The sequence below is a fragment of the Eretmochelys imbricata genome, chromosome 8 (assembly GCF_965152235.1).
Source record: "Eretmochelys imbricata isolate rEreImb1 chromosome 8, rEreImb1.hap1, whole genome shotgun sequence".
Classification (NCBI taxonomy): domain Eukaryota; kingdom Metazoa; phylum Chordata; order Testudines; family Cheloniidae; genus Eretmochelys; species Eretmochelys imbricata.
Window position 1 is genome coordinate 53,970,705 of NC_135579.1, and position 22,288 is coordinate 53,992,992.

Consider the following 22,288-nt stretch of genomic DNA (forward strand, 5'->3'; position numbering starts at 1 on the left):
TAATTTCATTAGTAGTTTTATTGGTGTATTTTATTTACTCATTGGTTTCTTTTATGGTATAAAAGGCCTGAAAGCATATTTTTTCTCCTAATGTTTTTACAGAAAGCCTGAAGTTCGAAGATGGAACTCAGATATGTATAATTCAACCTGTTCTATTTCTGCATTTTCCAAAATAATGTTTTTTTTAATTTATTTGGGTTGTTTAAAGCTTTTTTTGGAGACAATCATTATTCTTTTTTTTTTCAAGGTTGACCTGTAGAATCCATATGTTGCAGTATATTTGTAGCAGGTGTAGGTTCCTTTGCAGAGTATTTTGTGGGGGTGATAATATGACAGCTTACTTGCATAGTTCAGGCATCATACATCTGAGTCGGTTTAATATAGAGTCCTGGGTTTGGAGAGTTCTCTAATAGATTTGATAATGCACTGATATATATGCTGTGAAGTGTAGGGCTGAAGTTGCATCTATTTTATTCCTCTGTGTCTTGTAGGGATCAGGGATGGTTGGTTGCACTGTACATAGATTTAGTTTGTTTCCCATCAGTTCTGTTCAGAGACTTTAAAGGTAAGTCCAGAGTGCCCTTTTGAGTCAAATACTTTTAAAGGTTATGGAACAGACATATCTTCCCCTTTCAGGGGCATTTATGTAGTAAGGTAGGGAATTATGTTTTTCAACTTGTTTAACTGTATTTAGAGTAAAAGGTTGGTGGTTTATTTCTCAGGGGAGAATCCAATTTGTCTTTTACATTCTTTGTTGTTCCTGGTCAAATATTTTGTTGTTCTTTATCAAGGATTCCACAGACTAGTCTGCTCCTGATCTTGCTAATATAGATGCATCTGTGGTTGTCTTGATATCAGACTCCTTCACAGTGACTGGGACTGTGCAAGGGGGGAGGGTTGTATCTCTGCTTCTGTCAGTCACTCTGGGACTGTGCAGAAGAGAGGATGGTCTCTGGCTCTGTCAGTAACAATAGGGTTGGGCAGAGAGGTGGGATAGAACTGATCTGGGCCTGTCAATCACAGCAGGGCTGTGCACAAGGGTGAGGGAGGCAGTCTCTGGCTTTGTCAGTCACAGTGGGGTTGTGCAGTGGGGAGGGGGGACTGGTCACTGGGGCTGTGTACAGGGCTGGGGTCTTGGGGGCCAGTCTCTTGCTCTGTCAATCACACCGGGGCTGTGAAGTGGGAGGAGGGGGGATGGTATCTGGCTCTGCCCATGCAGAGGGGCAGGTGGGGGGGACTGGTCTCTGGCTGTGCCAGTCACATCCATCCTGGGCAGAAGGACGCGGGAGGTGTGGTCTCTGGTACTCTGTCAGTCACACCTGGACTGTGCAGAGGGGTGCGAGGTGGGTGGTTTCTGGCTGTCAGTCACAGCAGGGCTATGGATGGGTGGTGGTTTCTGGCTCTGTCAGTCAGAGAGGGCTGTGCAGAGTGGCGTGGGGCGGGAGAGGCTGGTCTCTGGCTGTCAGTCATGGCGGGGTGGGTGGAGGCAGACTCTGGCTGTGTCAGTCAGAGGAGGCTGTGCAGTGGGGTATGGGGGGCTGATCTCTGGCTGTCAGTCACAGCAGGGGGGGATTGTCTCTGGCTCTGTCAGTCAGATGGGGGCGGGCAGAGGGGGGCGGTCTCTGGCTCTGTCAGTCAGACGGGGCTGGGCAGCGCGGGGGCGGTCTCTGGTTCTGTCAGTCACACGGTGGGGGGTTGTTTTCCTCCTTCCTGCAGGCGGTCCGGCAGACAATGGCCTCCGCCGGCCGGGCCGGGCTGTGAGCGGCGTCCGGGGGAGGCTGTCGGGCCGAGGCAGGCTGGGTCTGCCGGCCGGCGCCGCGCGGAGCTAGGCTGCAGAGCGGGGGCTTCCCCCGTGTCAGCGGTTCCAGTCCTGGGAGCGCCGGTAACTAGCCGCGGTTCCTCCCTCCCTCCCAGCCTGGGTCACCCCCTCCCCTGCTGGCGGCGGGGAGCTGCTGCCTGGCCCGGTGCCTTCCCCGCCCGGCCAGGGCCGGGCTGCTGCCCCCTCCCCACCGGGCACCAGCTGGCAGCTCTGGGGCTGCCCCGGCGGGCTGGGGAGCAGGCCAGGGTACCCCATTCCCTCCCCGTCCTCGGCCTGGCCCTGCATGCCACTAGGCCCAGGAGGGAAGCCGCAGCCCGCAGGAGACTGGTCCTGCTAGCAAGGGTGGGGGGAGATGCCAGGAGATGTGTGTGCCATGCTAGTGTGGGGAAGGGGGTACAGGAGTGGACCTTGTTCTGCAGGAAGGGCCTGGCTGTAGCAGTGTGGGGAGGGGGCAGAGTAGGTGGTGCACAGTGACAGTATACACTGGGGTGCGGGAATAAATTTGTACAGTGAGGGTGCTGAGAGCCATTGAACCAAACTGTAAATGCTCCATATAATGGAAACCACTTCAAGCCAATGGGTGCAGTAGCACCCCTAGTTCTAGCACCTGTGAGGATACAGGCATTGCTATGCTAGTGGCTGGGAGGATTGCATAGAAAGGCTAGCCAAAGGTAATGTCAGCAAAGAAGAGAGGCGTGAGGCAGATCCAGTCTAAAAGATGAGCGTTTTCAGCAGGTGTATCAAAAGCACTGCTAGAATAGGAAAAAAGATGTCCAAGAGTCCTGAAGAGCTCTGCCTGGCACTGAGGAATACATTCATTAACGTATGTTAGTTTCACCATTGAAACTCCCTGTAGATAGATAAAGGAAAAGAGGGGCCAGGGAAACTGGTCCAACCGGGAGGTGAGGGATGGGAAATTGAGAGGTAAACCCTGGTCTGGAGGGGGAGAAAATAAGTGGTAGCTGGGCAAAGCCAGAGTGTATTGGGAGAGCTCTCAAGTGACTAGTATTTTGGGAGTTTCATTTTGCCTTCTAAAATACAGGCTTGGTTTTCTGTCTGGGAGAAATAGGTACTTGGACTCAGAGAAATCTTAATCACTTGGAGCGGAACTTGGACAAAACTCAGCAAGAGGAAATGGGGAGACAGCAGGGAATAAAGGGAGAAGTAGAGGAAATGTAGGAGGAGAGGGGTGTGGGAAGAGCATGTTACATAAGCAAAGTGAAGCTGAGGTACGTGTAGGATGTCTGTTAGGTACAAGGGGATTGCCATACTAGATCAGGTCTGTGGTCCATGTAGTTGGGTATCCTGTCTCTGACAGTGGCCAGCACCAGATGCTTCAAAGAAAGGGCAAGAAACCCTAGGAGGTAGATGTGGGATAATCTGTCCCCGTGATGAACTCATCCTAATCTGCCAATCTAGCCCAATCTTTATTACAATCTGGATTTATTTTAGGGCTTGTCTAAACTTAGAACACTTCAGCTGCACTGCTTCAGCACTTCAGTATAAACACTACCTACGCCAATGGGAAGGATTCTTCTTTCAGAGTAGGTAATCCACCTCCCTGAGCTGCGGTAGCTAAGTCGACGAAAGAAGTATTCTGGGGGTTCGGTCAGTGTAGCTATGCGTCTCGGGGTGTGGATTTCTCACACCCCGAAGATGTAGCTATACCTATGTAAATTCCTAGAGTAAACCAGGCCTTAGTGTTCATTCTAGTGGGACACTGGACTCTTCTAAAAGGAATAGTTGGGAAGGCGTGTCAGGAAAAGGGGAGGGAAGCAGCAGAGGCAACAAGACAAGTCTGGGGGCACATTGGGGAGGAGTTCCCTACAAACTGATCTTTGATATGCTTTAAATGAGTGCACAATCCTTACAGGAAGCCTGTCTGGTTTGGGGAAATTACTTATGTCCAATTGTGCAGAAAACCCATGTCCACTGCAAGTGAAGCTGTTAAAAGTTCCTCCCTGGAATCTAGACATTCCATAGGGAAGAATTAGAGAAATCCCACTTGTGTTTTGGATGCACATATAATTAGATGATGATACTTTCTGGAATCAGTAGATGACAATTATGATACCAAAAAATATAGATCAAAAATATTTGGTAGTCCTTCAGCGTATACAAGGATCTCAGTCTGTCTTAGTTTTTAAGGTTAGATTTGTGCATGTTTGTTTGTTAAATCAAATGTTAAATATGTACTAAATGCATCTGATGAAGTGAGCTGTAGCTCACAAAAACTTATGCTCAAATAAATTGGTTAGCCTCTAAGGTGCCACAAGTACTCCTTTTTTTTTTTTTTTGTAAATCAGGAGGAAAAACTTCTTCCCCACCACTCTTTTTTTTTTTTAAGTGTCAGAGGCTGTGCAGAAATTATTGAATCTGCACTTTCCTTGTCCTACCATACGTTAAGGAAGTCTGCAAAGCAATAGACCCACCTCTCGTGACTTCACAGTCTTGGACCCGGCTTATAAATTGAGCTGTCAGAGTGGATATTGGCAAAATGAGTTAGGATCCATTTGCTTGTGGAAGTAACTGACAATTTAAACTTGCACATGTTAAGAAAAAAACCACAGGTTTGAGAAATCAGAGTACTCGCATCATCACCTGGTCAAAGTGTTCCAGCAATTCTTTCCTAATTCTCTTCCTCTTCATTCCTTCCCTGCACAACTTCCTGCTATTTATCGCTCAGCCATAGATTTTGTGTCTTTGGTTATAGTTAGAAAACTTTTTCTCAACTTGTTCATTTTTTATAAAATCTCTTCTCTCTGTGGGACCAGCTGATTGTTACCAATGGTCTGGAAGATCCTGAAGAGTTTCACATAATGCAAGTTATGATGACCGGCTGGAGGTGGCTAAAGAGATCACAATGCTTTCGTGCCCCTGGTAATTTTGAGAGTGAACAGCACGAGCTTCGGCAACGTCTTTTGTCCCATCCCCATCCTCAGCTGCTCATTGCTATGGGGGTTGACTGTACAATCTCTCTACGGTGGCTGGAACTTGTAGCTTACATTCTATAATTAGTATCAGGAAAGAAATACTTGGTAGCAAAGCTTCCTGGTGATATGCATAAAAATTAAATGTCTCTAGCAACGTGGCGTACAGTGGCAGTGTAGTCTGGGTTGGTCCCAGGATATGAGAGAGATGAGGTGGGTGAGGTAATTGGCTTATAAATCCTCCAGTGCACTAACTGTCCCAATAACAACTGTGTGGGTGAAATGAGAATCACTATGCTGTCAAACTCGCACAGAAAACTGATTAAAAACAAAAACAAAATACCATATCGCCTGTGGGCGAACATTTCTCATAAAACATTCATTCCATATCTGATCTCTGTCCTCCTCCTTAAAGGAAGTCTGCACAACACCTTCAAAAGATGAGCCTGGGAGCTTAAATTTGTAACTTTGCTAAGCACTAAAAATCATAACTTCATAAACATACTGAATTTAAATAAATCTGTTAGTCTTTAAGGTGCCACCGGACTCCTTGTTGTTTTTGTGGATACAGACTAACACTGCTACCCCCGGATACTTGATACTGGATTTATAGCTCACTACAAAAATTTAAGGAGTACTTGTGGCAACTTAGAGACTAATCTGATGACGTGAGCTGTTGCTCACGAAAGCTTATGCTCAAATAAATTGGTTAGTCTCTAAGGTGCCACAAGTACTCCTTTTCTTTTTGCAAGTACAGACTAACACGGCTGTTACTCTGAAACCTACAAAAATTTGTAACCCATTAATCCTCTTTTGTCCTACAACTGCAAAGGTGTTAACTGCCCACTTCACCTTAAATGGTCTCTTGAAGCATGTGTGAACTCCTTATGCTTAACAATCTGTTCCATCTCCTATTTAGCTGTCACACTCTGAACACTTTTTCCAGACCTAAAGAAGAGCTCTGTAAGTTCAAAAGCTTGTCTCTTTCACCAAAAGAAGTTGGTCCAATAAAAGATATTACCTCACTCACCTTAAAAAGAACAGGAGTACTTGTGGCACCTTAGAGACTAACAAATATATTTGAGCATAAGCTTTTGCATGCATCCGATGAAGTGAGCTCACAAACGCCTATGCTCAAATAAATTTGTTAGTCTCTAAGGTGCCACAAGTACTCCTTTTCTTTTTGTGGATACAGACTAACACGGCTCTACTCTGAAACCTCACTCACCTTGTATCTCTAGTAACATACTTAACATGAATGTTCTTCTCCTGTTTGCTGAAAGAAGCTTGTCTTCCTCTGGGAGTTCTGTTCCTGGGAATTAAAGATTAGATCTGTAGCTCAGGGGTTCTCAACAAAAATTTTCGTGGCCTCAGAGTGCAGCTGCCAACTCTTGCAGGTGATCACTGACAATTTTTCCTAAAGTACTTAATTAACTTTAGGAAAAATGAATAAATATGCATATATACACATCCAAATCATTGTCATTTATTTATGTAGTAGGAGGGCAGTAGGAAGTAGAGCTCCCCATTCAGTGCACCTGGACTTTGCTCCTATTCTCGTGCTCAGAGCCTGTCATGGAGAGGGAGCCCTTCATCCTGCTGGGGAACTGCCAAGCCACTGAGCTGCTGGGGTAGCTACAGCAACTGTAAACAGTGAGTGTGGGCCCAGGAAGGGGAAGCCCTGCCCTGTTTCTCTGTCCCTGCCTCCCATGGCCATTCAGCAAGAGCTCTTCCTGGGGAAGGTGGGTCAGGATTTCACCAGTTACCTGCGGAGTTCCAGGCTCCCTGTGCCCCAGGCAGGAACAGGGGAGTGCCCTGGTGACCAAACATTGTAGCCACCTCTACTGAGAAGAGCTGATGTCGTGCACGCTGGCGCCACGTGTCTCCAGAGGTGCAGCCTGGAGCCTCTGAAGAGTGTGCATTGCTGCCCTTGGTAATGGCTGTTCAGGAGCAACATCTGGGTGCTGCAGGGAGGGCTGCTGCTTTGCACACACGCGCCCCCCCCCATCTCTGCCCATACTTTGGAGGCTGTCATAGCCACACAAAAATCTCCTGGTGGCCATGTTTGAGAAATGCTGCTATAGCCTAATTCAGGACAGTAACCAGGCTGGGGTCAGGTACCCCCCCCCCTTTTGCCCCCCCCCCAAGATTTCTGCCTTCCATTTAGCAGAGTTTGAAAACCGTCACCTCCTGCCAGGAGCCAGTGGATGGGAAGCTGGTGGAAGCCTCTCAGACCACTGGCTCTCTGCTGTGGGAGCCGAGGCCCTCTCTGCCCGCCTGGTAGCCCTCTCTGCCCTACTCCCTGAGCCAGGCCACCTCTGCACAGCCAGGTGCTCCCCAGGCAGGATGGGTGGCACAGCTCCAAGTAAACCCCTGACACACGCCTCTCCCCGAAGGAGCCCGCGCCAGCCAGCAATGCCCTCTGGAGCCAACCCCTGCTTGCGGAGCCCAACTATCATGAGATGCTCAGCTAGGCACTTGCTCAGCAGCAACAGACCCAGGAGTGCCAGGGCAGCGGCCAGTGACTGCCTCCAGGAACATCTCATGGCGGCCGGCGCCAGGCTCCTTCGGGGGAGAAACTAGAGTAAATGAGGCACAGGTTGGACTGCTGCCCTGCTTGCCTGGGGAACGCCCAGCTGTGCAGAGGTGGCCCAGCTTGGGAAACAAGGGAGGGAGGGCAGTCAGCTGGCACCCTGACCCCCACAGCGCAGAGACCCAGGGGCCTGAGTGGGCCAGCAGCTCCCACCAGCTTCTGATTCACCGGTTCCTGGCAGGAGGCAATGGTTTTCAAAATGTGGGATGGGCATCCTGGGGGGCATGCTCCATAGTTTGAAAATCTCTGTGCTAAATGGAAGGCAGAAATCTGGGGGGCACGTGACCCCCCCCATATACGTTGCCTTTAGGGAGCGCAAATAAGCTTGCTTGCCCTGAGCACTAAAATCCCTTGTTATGCTTCTGGCCTGGTGAGTTTGAATATCTCAAGCTGGCTCCTGCTGAAAGGGACCCATTTGTTAATTGCTCAGATGCTGGAGCTCTCTGATATGAAAATTTTAAAATATTCTGAAAAGAAATAGGCCAGGTGGGTAGAAGAAGGTGCATAGTCAGTAGGGATTGCAGCTCTCGATTGAATGTAGTTTAAAATATTTCATAAATTATACAGTACTAGCCCCCAGTCTGACTTGCACCAGCTAGCAATGAGAGATGATATCTTGTGGGGAACTTTCAAAGAAAATGGAGAACTCGGACATGGTTTTGGATTTGCCTGAGATTAAAAAAAAAAGTGTTCAAAATCTTGCAGCGAATAAAATAATAATAAAAGAAAATGTACCTGCTGCTTCTACTGTGTACGCTGACACACACTTCACAAACAGACTGTGGATAATGACAATGGTCAACTGGTTAGGTCCCTAGTTTAGGATTTTGGCAGTCTGGGTTCAAGTCCCTGATTCATCACAGACTTCTTTTGTGAACTTGGGCAAGTAACTTAGCCTCTCTGTGCCTCAGTTGTCAATCTGTACAATGGTGGTGATAGCACTTCCCTTCCTCACAGGGTATTGTGAGGATGAATGTTAGAGTTAGAGACTGTGCTCAGACACTGATGTAATATTAATGGGGACCATGTATGCACTACAGCTAGAAAAGTGCTTTAGTTAGCTTAATTGTCAGAAAAGTGGGGAGATCATGTAGCAATATATCTGGGCCAGCAGAGTTCAGATCTAACAAGGCACGTTTTATGAAAATGTAATATGGGTATGGAGAATGGAAACGGAAGTGCTCAAAGAGAGGTGGGGCTAACTTCTAAATAATTGTTAGAAAAGAAAAAAAATTACTTGGTGATGGGATATTTTGCACTTTCTATTTGAGGTAGTTGCATATGGGTCATCCAGGTATAAGAGAGAATGAGATTTTATCATAAAACAAATTGTTGCATTACATGTGGCTACTTAAATATTTCAATTAAAAGAATTTTCCATATGCCAGTGTAGTAAAATAGCAGGGTATCCTCTGAATGCATCCAATGAAGTGAGCTGTAGCTCACGAAAGCTTATGCTCAAATAAATTTGTTAGTCTCTAAGGTGCCACAAGTACTCCTTTTTCTTTTTAGACAGGCAGATGTCTCAGTATCATTTGTTCACTTTTCCTGACATCAACTTCAGCAAGTCAGGTAACGAAAAATTTTTTTCCCTCTCCTTGCCCCGCTCCCCCTTCCCCCTCTCTATCCTTCCCCAGGAGGCTGCAGTTGGAGCGGAAGATGAAAAGGTCTGATCATGAGAGAACATATGTACATGTCTCCATGATTACCCATCAGTAAGCACCTTCTGTGACACCACAGGATGGATGTGGAGGTTGACTGGGAGTCTGATAATGATACTTGTGACACCGGTGAGGAGCATTCAGATGACTCCAGCCATATCTCTGAACGGATGGGTCGCAAAGCCAGCCTCCAGCTGGAGGTAGAGGAAGATTACTCACCACCATCTAGTCCTGCTCACAGCCTTGCTGGACCTTCAGTTAGACAGGAACTCCCTGTAGAATTGCAGTGTGAAGAGGAAGAAACCTATGAAAACTACTACCAGAAGCGTGATTCAACCACCACTGCAGTATTTGTCACCTCCAGCACCAATTTTGACCTGCAATGTGAAGATGAGGATCTGGAGCTTTACTCCTCTGAGCACTCTGAGGAACCTCAGGGAGGACTAAGTGAGGATGATGAAAACATCATTCTTATTGATGCCTTTGGTGAGGAGGACCTGGAGCCTATCTCTGGAGAAGCTTTGCCTTATAGGTGCAAGAAGTGTGGTGTCTCTTTCCAGGATCTGGGTGAATTACAGGAACACAAACAGATCCACCTGACAGAGCATTCATACCGATGCCCCATCTGTGGCAAAGAGTTCTTCCGTGCTGCGAACTTGCGAATGCACAAGCTCATTCATTCTAGTGACAGACCACACAAGTGTCCGGAGTGTGACAAGGGGTTCATCCGCACAGCTGACGTCTGGAGGCACCTACGCAATGTCCACAAGATTGAACGTTCAAAAATTTTGGGAAATGGTATGGTTAGGAACCCATGGTCTTCAGTGCACCAGAACCAAAATGGTGGCGGAGATACCTATCAGCAGTGTTCAGATGACCAAAAGCCTGGAGGAGAACAGCCTAAACCTTACATCTGTCCAACATGTGGCAAAGGTTTCCATAAACCTAATTTGCTGTCCAAACACAAGGTGATCCACCGACAGGACAAACCATATCAATGTCAAGAATGTGGAAAGTCCTTTATCCAGCTGCTCAGGTTGAAAAGGCATCAGCAAACTCACTCTGGAGAGCGCCCTTTCTACTGTGAGGAGTGTGGCGGAACCTTCACGCGGCTGGCATCACTACAGCGTCATCAGCGGATCCATACTGGAGAAAAACCCTACTCTTGCTCTTACTGTGCTCAAGACTTCACGGAGTCAGGCTCCTTGAGGAGACATGAGCGCACTCACCAAGTGAAGACGTCTTAGATTTTATAGTACCTCACCTGCTGTAGTGGTTGTTTTGTTTCCCTTCTTATCTGAGTGAAACCTGTCCATGCTTCTTAAGAAACCTCCATACTCTATGAACATAGGTCATTCCACAACTACCTTCCCCAAATATTGCCAATATGACTCTAATAAGGAAGCAGAGCCTCAGGAGGAACTCCATGATCTCTACAAGTAAAGACATAAGTGAAGAGGAAAAAGCTGCTGTGCCACTGAAGAAAGAGGTTAGAGAAGCTGTAGGACAAATGTGGAGAGTGAAGCCCTTTGGAGGTGCTGGACATTGTCATAAGTAGCTGGATTTCTTTTGGGGTGTGTCAGATTGAGTTTTTCCCAAAGATTGATGTGTTAAATAGAGCTTTGGTGCAGTCCTGACCCTGAACTGATGGGTACTACTGTCTAGAAAGTGACTGCTCTCCAGCAGTGGATTTGGAGATCTGTCATTGCAGGCCATTGCCAGGACTGCACAGTTCTTAATCAGCTGTAGCCCATCCACACCTCTGTGCATTCTTTCATGGTTTTTAGTAAAGTACCTTTATTTGAAAGAGAAGGATCATGTCAGTTGCAAAATAATATCCAGGACTTTAATACACTGGAAACTTAATTAACAGTTGCACCCTTTGCGCACACACTTGCTTATGGATATACTGATCCTTCATGTGCTTCATAACCCATGTCACCTGTATGTATATTGGTGCATGGAGAGAGGGTTGGATGGCTCGCTGTGATGATGCATATGGGAACAGTGGGTTGTCTATGGATCTGTGCCACTTGTGTCTAGGTGGAGAGGCTTTACCCTGCCCAGCTATTGTGTTACAGTAACAAATGTTTTAGAATTTAAAATCACAAAAATGCTAATTAAAAAAAAAATAAGGAAAATAGTGCTGTTTTTTACACTGTTTAGTACTTGGATTAAAGGTTCCTGATTCTAGCTCTGACTCTAGAAGATCCAATATGGTAAGTAGCATCTGTCCTTATCACAAATTCTGGACATTTTTTAGGGGATCCTGGCAATTTAATTTTCTTTTTTGAACAGGCTAATTAAAAATCCTCAGTTTTGCGCTACTGAACTCTTAAAATAGCATGCCTTTGAATATTTAAAACATTCTTTTTTAAAAATGTGATGGCTTCTGGCTTTTTCCCCCACCTTGTTTTTTGAGAAGGATCTTTTCGGTTGGCCTAAGAGGAACACCTCTCCTTCTGCATGCTCTTTCATTGTATATGTGTACACCTGTTTGCTGACTGTTCACTTTTCATTTTGGCTCTGCTTCTGCTGTTACTGCTAAACACCCATTTTTTTCAAAGGTCTGAGAATGTTGTTCACAAAAACTGCATAAGATCAGGTTCACTACATGTTGTCAAATGCACAGGTAAATAAACAAAAAAAGTGTGAACCATCTCTTTTCAGTCATAGTAATTTTGGGGGTTACTCGTAACTATAGTAAGAACGATTACATACAATAGTTTTGTAATTTCAAGTTGATAGTGCCTCCTCGATCACTCGGCTAACCATTGGTACCATTATGTAAGGCATTTTATATAACATAATAGTAGGTAGGGACTTGAATGAGGGAGCTTGTAATTGGTAAAAGTCTCCTTAAGCCTCACCTGACCTTCCTGTTGCTGCCTCTGCTTCCAACACTGGATATGCCAACTGCTCCTGTAGCTGTCTGTATAATGGGAACTGTGGGAGCATGGTGATAAGGCAGGTGCCCTTCAAGAAGTTTCCTGCTGCATTACCCATGGCTGTAGGAGCTCTTCTTCTAGCAGTGGGATTGATCTGAATGATGAAGTGAAAACACACCCACTACTCCTCTTTTGTTCCCAAACCCTCCTTCATTTAGTCTGTTGCACATCTGGTTACAAAACACTTAAGATGAACACTTTATCCCTGAACTTCCTTATAAGCGTATATTACACACACTGGTATTCTCATATTCCTTAAATGCATTGTTTTAGAGTTGACTCAAGCTCACGACTAGTGGGTTCGTTGTTCTACTTGCCATGAATGGTTGTGAATGTAGATGGAGACAGACATGAAAAATTATTTTCTACTGTCCTCTTGCTCCAGCTGATATACCTACCATCCTTTGCAATACTTGCTCTGCCCCTAGGCTAGGCTGAAATGTGAATCTTAGACCTAACTGCAGTATCCAGGGATGGTATTTTTTAAATTTAAGACCATTCTTTACATACAAGTTGTGTGTCTGTGTTGCTACAGTGAGGCATCTGTGTATATCCACTTGGTTCCCTTAGCTTTGGAGAGGGGTCACATGAAATAATGCCTCCTAACTTTTTGAAAGTCTGGTTGCCATGAGGAGTTCTCAGCATTCTGTTTGCATTTTTACAGAATTGAAATACAAATGTTTACGGCTATCAGAAAATATTCCCCTGCAACAGTTAATGGCCCTGCAAGGAGGAGACTATATGCAGTCAGATCTAAATGCTTGAATTGATTTCTGATCCTGTCTTTAGCACGAGGCTGACTGAAGGAAAGTGTTTGCAGCAACTTTGTTCACAGTATCTAGACTGCTGGGGGGAAACGGGTGGGGAAAATCAGTTTGTGACCTATTTCTTCCAGTTACTAGAGTAATCTTCTGATGAGAAAGTAGGCACTAGAGTTGAATACAGACATCAGCATGTGATTTTCTTAACCAGAATCGTACAACCTGAATTGTTTTGACTCGATAGCATTACTGTCTAAAACAGTTCAAGCACTCACTCATTTTGTCAATAAATAGCGTGCAGCATGCTGAGGGGAGGGAGAGAAGTGGTGGGGTTGAAGCAAGAAATTCATCTTTATGTGAAAGCTCAGGACTTCTGCTCTTGATCTAAATGGATAGCAACTGTATTAATGTGCCATGGAAGAAAATATATAAGCTCTTCAAAGAGATCAGTTTTCATAAAGTGGAAATGACTTTCGTTGAAGTGGAATTATTAAATCTGGATAAAGAAGAATTGTGAGGTTTTTGGTAGGTTTCCCTACAAATGGTCATCCACCAGTGATGGAAAGGCCACCTGTTTCTGTTATGAGAAGAGAAATCACCATCTGTGTATTTATCATGCTGATGGAAGGAAACACATGATTCTTCAGGGAACCCTGTAACTATGGTACTTCCCAATATTAATTTCCATTTGGACAAAATGGTGAAAGTTCTAGCTGTGTAGTGTGGCAACTTTTGTGGTGAAATTTACAAATAGAAATCTGTCCTGTCATAGCTGTCTGTTATAGTAATCGTCACAATTGAGAGAATGGCTATACTGGGTCAGACCAAAGGAACGTCTAGGAATTGGTGTTTATACACACCAACCTCTCATTAACATGCATTAAGAAAGGCACTAGAATATAGTTTCATCAGTGTATTGAGGCCTTGATTCAAGAAAGTAGTACATGCTTGGTTGGCTATGCATGAGTCAGAGTCTTGTTGACTTCAGTGGGATCTTAGCTAGAGAGGGCAGACATCACCCAAGGGAAGAGGGATAAAACAGGAGCCAGTGACCTTTCCTCTGATCCCCAGAGGTTAAGGAGAGGGAGACTACAGAGCCAAATTTTGAAGTAACATTCATACTGGGCAAACACTATCCCTGACTACATTTTTTCAATCTGAGGGTAGAGGGGGAAGAGTGCGCGGCTGCGACCTAGGACAGCAGCTTGTGATTGGTGGTAGAGTAGGAAAAGAAAGTTTGGCGTCATGGTGCCGCTTGGTGTAAAACTAAGAAGACCGCTGATCAAGGATCTAAAACTATTTTCGCAGGCCGGGGGGGCTTGTCTGTGGAGCACTAACTGGCAGGAAGCTCTTGTTCAGCCCAGGGCCGGCTCTAGGCACCAGCCAAGTAAGCTGGAGCCGGGCCGGCAAGTCAGAAGGGGCGGCACTTCGGCCGTTCTTGGGGCGGCGGCGCTCCTTCGTCGGCGGCCCTTCGCTTTATTTTTCTTCGGCGGCCGTTTTTTGTTTTGTTTTGTTTTGTTTTTTGCTTCGCTGCTTGGGGCGGCAAAAAAGGTAGAGCCGCCCTGAGTTGAGCCAGCCAGCGGATGCAGTCCAAAAGACAGTGATGTGGTGAGAGACGAGAGGCTGGCAGAGGGTGAGGGCTGCAGGCTAGAAGCGATGCCCACGGCTGCTGCGAGCCCTGAGGAGGCTAAAGCTAATTAGGAAGTGAAAAAACCGGACACCAGATCTCTCTGTCCAGCAGCGACAGGGGCCCCCCTTCTGTGCATACCCCCACCTGCCTCCGGGCTCCGCCCCTCCGTTAACCGCCCGCCCCCACCCATCCGCGGGCACTGTCTCTCCGCCCGCCCGGCCGGGGGCGCCACCCCCACGCCCAGCCCCAGAGCTGCTTGAACCCTGGGCATCAGCAGGCGCGCAACCGGCTTCGGTACCGACAATGCGCATGCGCTGCTGCAGTTAAGCGCCTGCGCACTAAGGCGAAGGGTGAGTTTGTGTGGCTGAAGGTCCTGCCACTCCCGGCGCGGTATCGGGGGGGGCTCCCCCCACTCCGCTCCCCCGCCTGGGCCGCAGCCGGCCGGGTGAGCGCGAGGACACGCCCGGGAGGCGGCCGGGTCCGGGCGAGGAGCGCTGCGGGCAGAGCCGCGGGGCGGGGCAGCGAATGGCCGGCGTTCGCTCCACCGGAGCCGGGAGCAGGCGGGGGGCAGCGCTCCGCGGGGACCAGCCGCCAGAGGGAGCGTGTTGGCCCGGGCGGGGCGGGTCACGGTGCTGCAGGGAGCGGAGGGACCGGCCCCGCAAGGCTCATTCCCTGTCGGTGTCTGTCTCAGGTCGGGGGATGTAGCCCGCCCCGTCCCTGGAGCCGCTGCCTGATAACGGGACTGCAGGGAGCTGTGCTGGAGGCAGGTGTGTCTGGTGGGCGGGCCTGGCGCGGTGGGAACTTTCTTCTCTGTGTCTTGGCATGGCATCTTTCTCCCTTGATTTCTCCTCCTCCTCCTTCCCCTGCTGTCTTTTCTCCTCCTTCCTTCAGCATCTCCAGCCACAGTCCCCTCTGGTCTCTTCCCCCTCCTGTTGGCCTTTTTTTCTCTCCCATATTCCGCTTCCCTATACTTGGAGTGTCCGATGTTGGAACTACTAGTGTTGTACCGGGGGTAGTTGTACTACTGAGACTATGGTTGGGATTAGTTTACTCTGTAATATATGCTTGTAGTGCATCCAGTATGATGTGTCTAGTGTTAGTATTTAGAGCAATTCACTGCTGGGACATGGCATCAGATTCTTTCAAGGGGAGTAAGAGATGCACATTACTGAGTTAGGACAGTGCACATCTTGAAACAATTTACTGCTTCAGGTTTTATCCTGTGATGTATGTGGGTATGACAACAGAAGATGGGATGATAACATACATGATAGAATGAGAAAATGTGTAGGCAATAAAAAGAATGAAATGTAATCATAGAAATGTAGGACTGGAAGGGATCCCACTATGTCATCTAGTCCAGTCCCTGTGCTGAGGCAGGACTAAGTATTATCTGGACCATCACTTACATGTGTTTGTCCAACTTTTTCTTAAAAACTTCCAGTGACAGAGATTCCACAACATGCCTAGGTAATTTGTTCCAGTGCTTAACTACCCTAGCAAGACATTTTTCCTAATGTCTAAACTCAGTCTCCCTTGCTGCAGTTTAATCCCATTCCTTGTCCTGTCTTGAGCGGATAAGGAGAACAGTTTATCACCCTCTTTTTTTATAACAACCTTTTACGTTCTTCAAGACTGTTATGTTTCCCCCTCCCCCCAGTCTTCTCTCTCCAGATTAAACAAACCTAGTTTTTTAAATCTTTTCTTGGAGGTCATGTTTTCTAGCCCTTTAATCATTTTTGTTGCTGTCTTTTGAACTTTCTCCAGTTTGTCCACATCTTTCCTGAAGTGTGGTGCTCAGAACTGGACACAATGCTCCTGTTGAGGCCTTATCAGTGCTGAGCAGAGCTGAAGAATTACTTTTCATGTCTTGCTTACAACACTCTTGCTAATACTTCCCAGAATGATTTTTGCCTTTTTTGCAACAGTATTTTTGTTAACTCGTATTTAATTTTTGATCCACTATAATCGCCAGATCGTGATGGGGTGTGTGTGTGTGGTTTTTTTGGTAGTAATTCCTCCTAGGCAGTCATATCCCATTTTGTATTTGTGCAATTGATAGGTGGGTGATGGCTGGAGGTTAGTAGGTGCACGCTGGGGTTCAAGTGAAGGGTCAATTTAACACCAAATACATACAAATAATGATGTGTAAGGGTGGAGCTGGGGAATCACCTGAAATAGGGGGACAAAGATGGAACAGAAAAGGAAGGTGATAGGGCAACCCAGGGACAAATCACATATTATATGCAAGAGAATGAGGAGATGATGGGTATTATGGGAAGGGTCAGTGAGTTGAGAGGCTGTTGATTTTGTAGTTATCTGTTGGAAAGTATAGTGTCAACCAAGACTGCCCCCCTCTATGTGCATCTGGAGTGCATATTTGAGCTCATATTGTAGTTAGAGGGATTTGTTGCAGTACTGTATAGGTAGAATTATTAGGGCATAACTTTTTTCTTTTTTTCTCTGCTGGAATAAATATATATTCTGTATACTGAGAAGGAGTGCATGTGTTTTGGTTTATTATTTTTGTGATCATTCTGGATAAAGACCTTGGGTGAAAGCCTGGCCCCACTTAAATTACCCCCTTGTTTCCCAGGCTATGACTAATGAAGAGTTGAAGAGATTTAATATTTCATTAGAAAGATAGTAACAAAGGTCAGTTTGTTTAGTGAATAAAACAAGTCTTTCTTAAGACTTGTGTAAGTTAAGGCATTCAACCTAAATACATTACTAAGTTATCTTGAGATATGAAAAACACCAAGTGAAATTAATGAGACTGGCCTGGGCTTGATATTTATGTGTAAGATCACAATCACTTGCAGCCAGAGAAACCTTAATGATTTTGAGTGGAACCTGAACAAAGTTGATCAAGAGGAACTGGAGAGAGAGTTGGGGAATAAAGGGAGGAGAAAAGGAGAGGAGAGCAAAGGAAAAGAGGAATGTGAAAAGAGCTAGTTTCACAGGCCAAGGGCAGCTGGGATAATAGTATAGATGCACTTGCTGGGCTATACTGGCAATTTGAGTGGAGCTCAGTCTTGAGTGGAGCTTAGTCTCAGGGTGACTAAAATGTTAATGGGGTGGGAGGGAAATGTCAGGAAAATAAAAGAAACTGCAGAGGGAGTGGGATAGGTGCTGGAACTTGCTGGGGGAGGTCTGGAAAATGTCCTTCAAAACTACACTTTGATGTGGCATAAAGTGAGTGCATTCCTTACAAGAAGCTTATATGGATCAGGGAGATTGATTTTGACCAGTTCAGACAGGCCGTACCCACTGCCAATGAAAATTATTTGTAAAGGGAGTTTCTTCAGAGAGTATTAAGCTATTTCATTTGGGCCAGTGCTAAAGGATTCTCAGCTGTGTTTATGATGCACATAGGTTTAGCTGCAAACTTTCTTTTATAGATTGGCAACGGTGAAACATTTATCTTGGTTACTGGATTAATCTTGGCTCACTCTCTGAGATTTAGGATTTATTTTAGCCCTCAGGAAATAAAATCCCAATTAACCAGTGCAGTAGGGATTATTTCTCAAGATGCTGTTATCAGCCCGTCAACATTAGAAAGAGAGCCGGAATTAATCTAAATTCTGTCACGCTACTTGATTCTTGACAGATGGTGCCAGTGTTAGTACTTTGTACTGCTGTTGTGGGAAGGGTGATCAAAGTGGTCTGACACTGCAGCATCAACGGATATCGTCTTGAAAGGAAAATATTGATAAAATAACCCCATATTTTTGATCAAAAAGATCAGAATTGTAGAAACTCCTCAACCTAAGAACTGGATTTGTTCCTTATAACTGTCCCCTCCTCACTCTGCTAGCTTTCTTTGAAAAATCTTTCTTGCTATTTGCAGCTTGGCCGTCTACTGTAATTTTACCTGACTCTGGGGATAGTTCAGAATCCTTTTCTTGCCTACTTATTTCTCCAAAATGTTTTCTCTCTGTGGCATCAGCTGGAGGTTACCCAAGAGTGTGGAAGATCCTGGAGAGCTTCACAATAACGCAAGTTATGATGACAGGCTGGAGGTGGCTAAAGAAATCACAATGCTTTCTTGTTCCTGGTGATTTGAGAGTGAACAACATGAGCTTCTGCAGTTTCTTTCGGCCTTCACCCCACACATGGCTGCTTACTGCTATATGGTTGGCTGTTTGGTGTGCCTGATGTTGTTGGTGCTTGCTGCATGATTATGTGGTCAGTGTCAGAAAGAAAGAGTCTGGTGTTCACTCATACAAAATTAAATATCTTTAGCAATGCAAAGAGATCACTTAATATGAAACGTCTGACAAAACCAAGTGTGGTGAGAGTTAAGTCTAAGACCTTCACTTGAATGAGTTTGAATATCTCAATCCAGCCCATGTTTAAAGGAAGAAAGATGTTCATTGTTCGCTCAGGATGGGTTAGGGCTGTCTGATGTGGAAACTTTAGATGGCTGGAAAAGAAATAGGTCAAATAATGTAAAAGAATCAAAGTGGCTGGTAGGGATTTAAATATTGAATGAATACAATTTAAAATATTTAATAAATTATACTAGATCCTAGTATGACGTGCACTGGCTAGGAGTGAGAAATGATGATGTGTTCTAGAAAAGCTGAAAGAAAATAAGACTATAGAATGTTTTGGAATTGCCCAAGAACAACAACAACAAATAAAAATGTTCTTGCAACTTCTCTTATATTATCCTGGCAGGCTGCTTGTCACTATGGAACATTTATTATGAAAAGATCAGGTGGATTTCATTTAGTTTATTTGTGGGGTAAAGATCGTCAGGAACAAAGTTTGTCAGGAGGAATAGATCTGAGATCTATCAAGCCGCATCTTATAACAACATATATTGTGGAGAAGAGTAAAATAGATGTAGAAGAGTTCAAAGAAGTGTGGGAATAGTTTCTAAATCATATTACAAAACAAGGGAAAACTGAAAACCAAATCTCAGATCACCAAATATTTGAAGTGAATGGATCCATGTTATCAAGTTCTAAAACACAAATTATAGAAATTCTTAATGTTTTTTTTTAAGACTAGATAAGCCAGAGGTTGTTACATTAATTATTCAAATTTGCCAAAAAGATCCAATTAAAATAGAGGATTTAACTTCATGGAGATATAGAAATGTTTCATTAGATAATCATAATAAACTAACCAGTGTCCCCTACAGTGAAACTAATGTACAAAGTCTCAGTGGTATTCTGTTCACCAGAAAAAATCTCTTGTGGTTGTTAGCTTTACTTAATGTGAATGTTGGCAAATTGGCTAATGAAATCATCTCCTGTTTTTTTTAGGGAGGGCAGAGATTGGAGTTGAGAATGAGATGAGCCAATCATGAAGGACTATAAGAACATGGTATACTTACATCCACAATAAGCCATATATAAGCCCCGTGTAAGAAACCACATGATGGAGGTGAAGGTGGTCTGGGAGTCCGATAATGACACTTATGACACAGGTGAGGAGCATTCAGATGACTCCAGTCATTCCTCTGAGCGGGTTGGTCGCAAATCTAGTCTCCAGCTGGAGTTAGACTTAGACTATTCTCAACCATGCAGTCCTGGTTGTAGCGCTGCTGGACCTTCAGGTAGGCAAGAACTCCCTGTAGAATTGCAGTGTGAAGACGAGGAAACCTATGAGACCTACTACCAGAAGCAAGGTGAGACTACAGCTGGGGTCTTTGTCACTTCTAACACCAACTTTGACCTGCAATGTGAAGATGAGGATCTGGAGTTCTATTCCTCTGAGGAACCTCAGGGAGGATTAAGTGAGGATGATGAAAACATCATTCTTGTTGATGCTTTTGATGAGGCGGACCTGGAGCCCATCTCTGGAGAATCTTTGCCTTATACGTGCAAGAAGTGTAGTGTCTCTTTTCAGGATCTGGGTGAATTACAAGAACACAACCAGATCCACCTGACAGAGAATTCATACCGATGCCCCATCTGTGGCAAAGAGTTCTTCCATGTGGCGAACTTGCGAATGCACAAGCTCATTCATTCTAGTGACAGACCACACAAGTGTCCAGAGTGTGACAAGGGTTTCATCTGTACAGCTGATATTTGGAGGCACCTACGCAACGTGCACAAGATTGAGCGCTCCAAGGGTGTTTTGGGAAATGGTATGGTTAGGAACCCATGGTCAACATTGCACCAAAACAAGCATGGCAGTGGGGACGCTGACCAGCAGTGTTCAGAAAATAAAAAGCCCGTGGGAGAAGAGTCTAAACCTTACATCTGCTCGACATGTGGCAAAGGTTTCCGTAAACCTAATTTGCTGTCCAGACACAAGGTGATCCACCGACAGGACAAACCACATAAATGTCAAGAATGTGGGAAGTCCTTTGCTGAGCGGCTCAAGTTGAAAAGGCACCAGCAGATTCACTCTGGAGAGCGCCCTTTCTACTGTGAGGAATGTGGAAGGACTTTTACACAGCTGGTGACACTACAGTGCCATCAGCGGACCCATACTGGAGAAAAACCCTATTCTTGTGCTTACTGTGGTCGTTGCTTCACAGTGTCTGCCACTCTAAGGAAGCATGAGCGCACACATAAAGTGGACAAATCGTAGTATTTAGGGCACCATGGTTGTGGTCACCGTTGTTTCCTGTTACCTGAACGAGACCTGCTCAAGACTGCTAGAGAAACTACCCCAACCTACACACACAGGTCAGTCCACAGTCCACAGCCCCCTTCTCCAACGACGGCCAGCATAACTCTAATAAGAAAACATTGCCTCATGAGGAACTCCATGATCTCCACAAGTAGTCTTTGTTGACTGGCCCTGCACCTGTCCTCTGGAGTTACAAGAGGAAAAAGCTCCATTTCCATTAAATAATGAGGTCAGTGAAGTCAAAGGATATATATATGGAAGTGAAGTTTCTGGAAGGTACAGGGCATTGTCATAACTAGCTGGACTTTTCTGTGGGTGCATCGAGTTGAGCTTTTTTCTAGGACTGATGGGTTAAATGGAGCCCTTCTGCAGTCCTGGACTCTGAACTGGTTGTGACTGCTCTCCAGCACTTGATTTGGAGATATGTCATTTTTTTTGCCTTTGCAAGGACTGCACAGTTCGTTTAATCAGAGCTGGCCCATCCGTACCTTCTCCCTGTTTATTCTGTCATGTTTTCTAATGAAGTATCTTTATTTTGAAGAGAGGGATCATGTTGTTTGTAAAAATCCAGGACTTTATTAAACTGGATAATTAATTCAGTTGCATCCTTTATGCATGCACTTGCCTATGGATTTATTGATCTTTGATGTGCTTACATAACCCATGTCCTATATATGTATATTGATAAACGGAGAGAGTGTTGTATGGCTCACTGTGATAGTGCATATGAGTATGGTGGGTTGCCTGTATGGATTTGTGCCACTTGTGGCTAGGTGGAGAGCCTTTCCTCTTCCCAGCCACTGCATTACAGTAAGAAATGTCAGAAAGTTTAAAATCAGAAAATGCTAATAAAAATAAGGAGAATACTCCTGATTTTTACACTGTTAATATTTAGATTTAAGGTTCCTCACTCTAGAAGATGCAATATGCTAAGCAGTATCTGTCTTTATTAGAAATTCTAGGGCACTTTTAAAGGGATGGTGTCAACTTAATTTTCTTTTCTAAACTGACTAATTAGCCCCCCTTGCCAAATTTTCAGCTACTGAACCCTTAAAATAGCATGCCTTTTAAAGTTTTTTAACATGTTTTAAATGTGGTTTCTGGTTTGCTATGTGTTGGGGGGCGGTCCCAGAAGGGTCTTTTGGGTTGGCCTAAGAGGAACACCTCTCCTCCTGTATCCTTTTACTTCACTTGTGTGCTGATTGTTCTCTTTTTTTCATTTCAGCTCTGCTTCTGCTGTTACTGCTAACCACCCATTTTTTTTCAAATTTCTGAGAATGTTGTTCACAAAAACAGTGAACCTGACTCTCTCTACTTTGGGTATTTGACAACACTTTGTGTAAACTAAACAA

General features: G+C 45.2%; 2 protein-coding genes across 5 annotated transcripts; both read left to right on the forward strand.

Moving 5' to 3' along the window:
• Window positions 1-1,684: 1,684 nt before the first annotated feature.
• On the forward strand, window positions 1,685-11,659 carry LOC144268544 (uncharacterized). Of its 2 annotated transcripts, none has more exons than XM_077823471.1 (2): window positions 1,685-1,882; window positions 8,980-11,659. In XM_077823471.1, exon 2 carries the CDS (start codon window positions 9,084-9,086, stop codon window positions 10,248-10,250), a length of 1,167 nt encoding a protein of 388 aa, XP_077679597.1. In that variant the 5' UTR covers window positions 1,685-1,882; window positions 8,980-9,083; the 3' UTR covers window positions 10,251-11,659. The 2 variants fall into 2 exon arrangements, with proteins under 2 accessions (XP_077679597.1, XP_077679598.1); XM_077823472.1 differs by lacking the exon at window positions 1,685-1,882 and adding an exon at window positions 3,344-3,363.
• A 3,012-nt stretch (window positions 11,660-14,671) lies between these two features.
• On the forward strand, window positions 14,672-21,541 carry LOC144268545 (uncharacterized). Of its 3 annotated transcripts, XM_077823475.1 has the most exons (4): window positions 14,672-14,692; window positions 15,034-15,109; window positions 18,292-18,530; window positions 19,619-21,541. In XM_077823475.1, the coding sequence occupies exon 4, from the start codon at window positions 19,731-19,733 to the stop codon at window positions 20,892-20,894; it is 1,164 nt and encodes a 387-aa protein (XP_077679601.1). In that variant the 5' UTR covers window positions 14,672-14,692; window positions 15,034-15,109; window positions 18,292-18,530; window positions 19,619-19,730; the 3' UTR covers window positions 20,895-21,541. The 3 variants fall into 3 exon arrangements, with proteins under 3 accessions (XP_077679601.1, XP_077679600.1, XP_077679599.1); XM_077823474.1 differs by lacking the exon at window positions 18,292-18,530 and having other exon boundaries at window positions 14,675-14,692; XM_077823473.1 differs by lacking the exon at window positions 14,672-14,692 and having other exon boundaries at window positions 14,699-15,109.
• Window positions 21,542-22,288: the final 747 nt, after the last annotated feature.

What these genes read in the sequence shown, in the direction of transcription:
- LOC144268544 (XM_077823471.1), top strand. Translation starts at nt 9,084, where the DNA reads ATGGATGTGGAGGTTGACTGGGAGTCTGATAATGATACTTGTGACACC.
- LOC144268545 (XM_077823475.1), top strand. Translation starts at nt 19,731, where the DNA reads ATGATGGAGGTGAAGGTGGTCTGGGAGTCCGATAATGACACTTATGAC.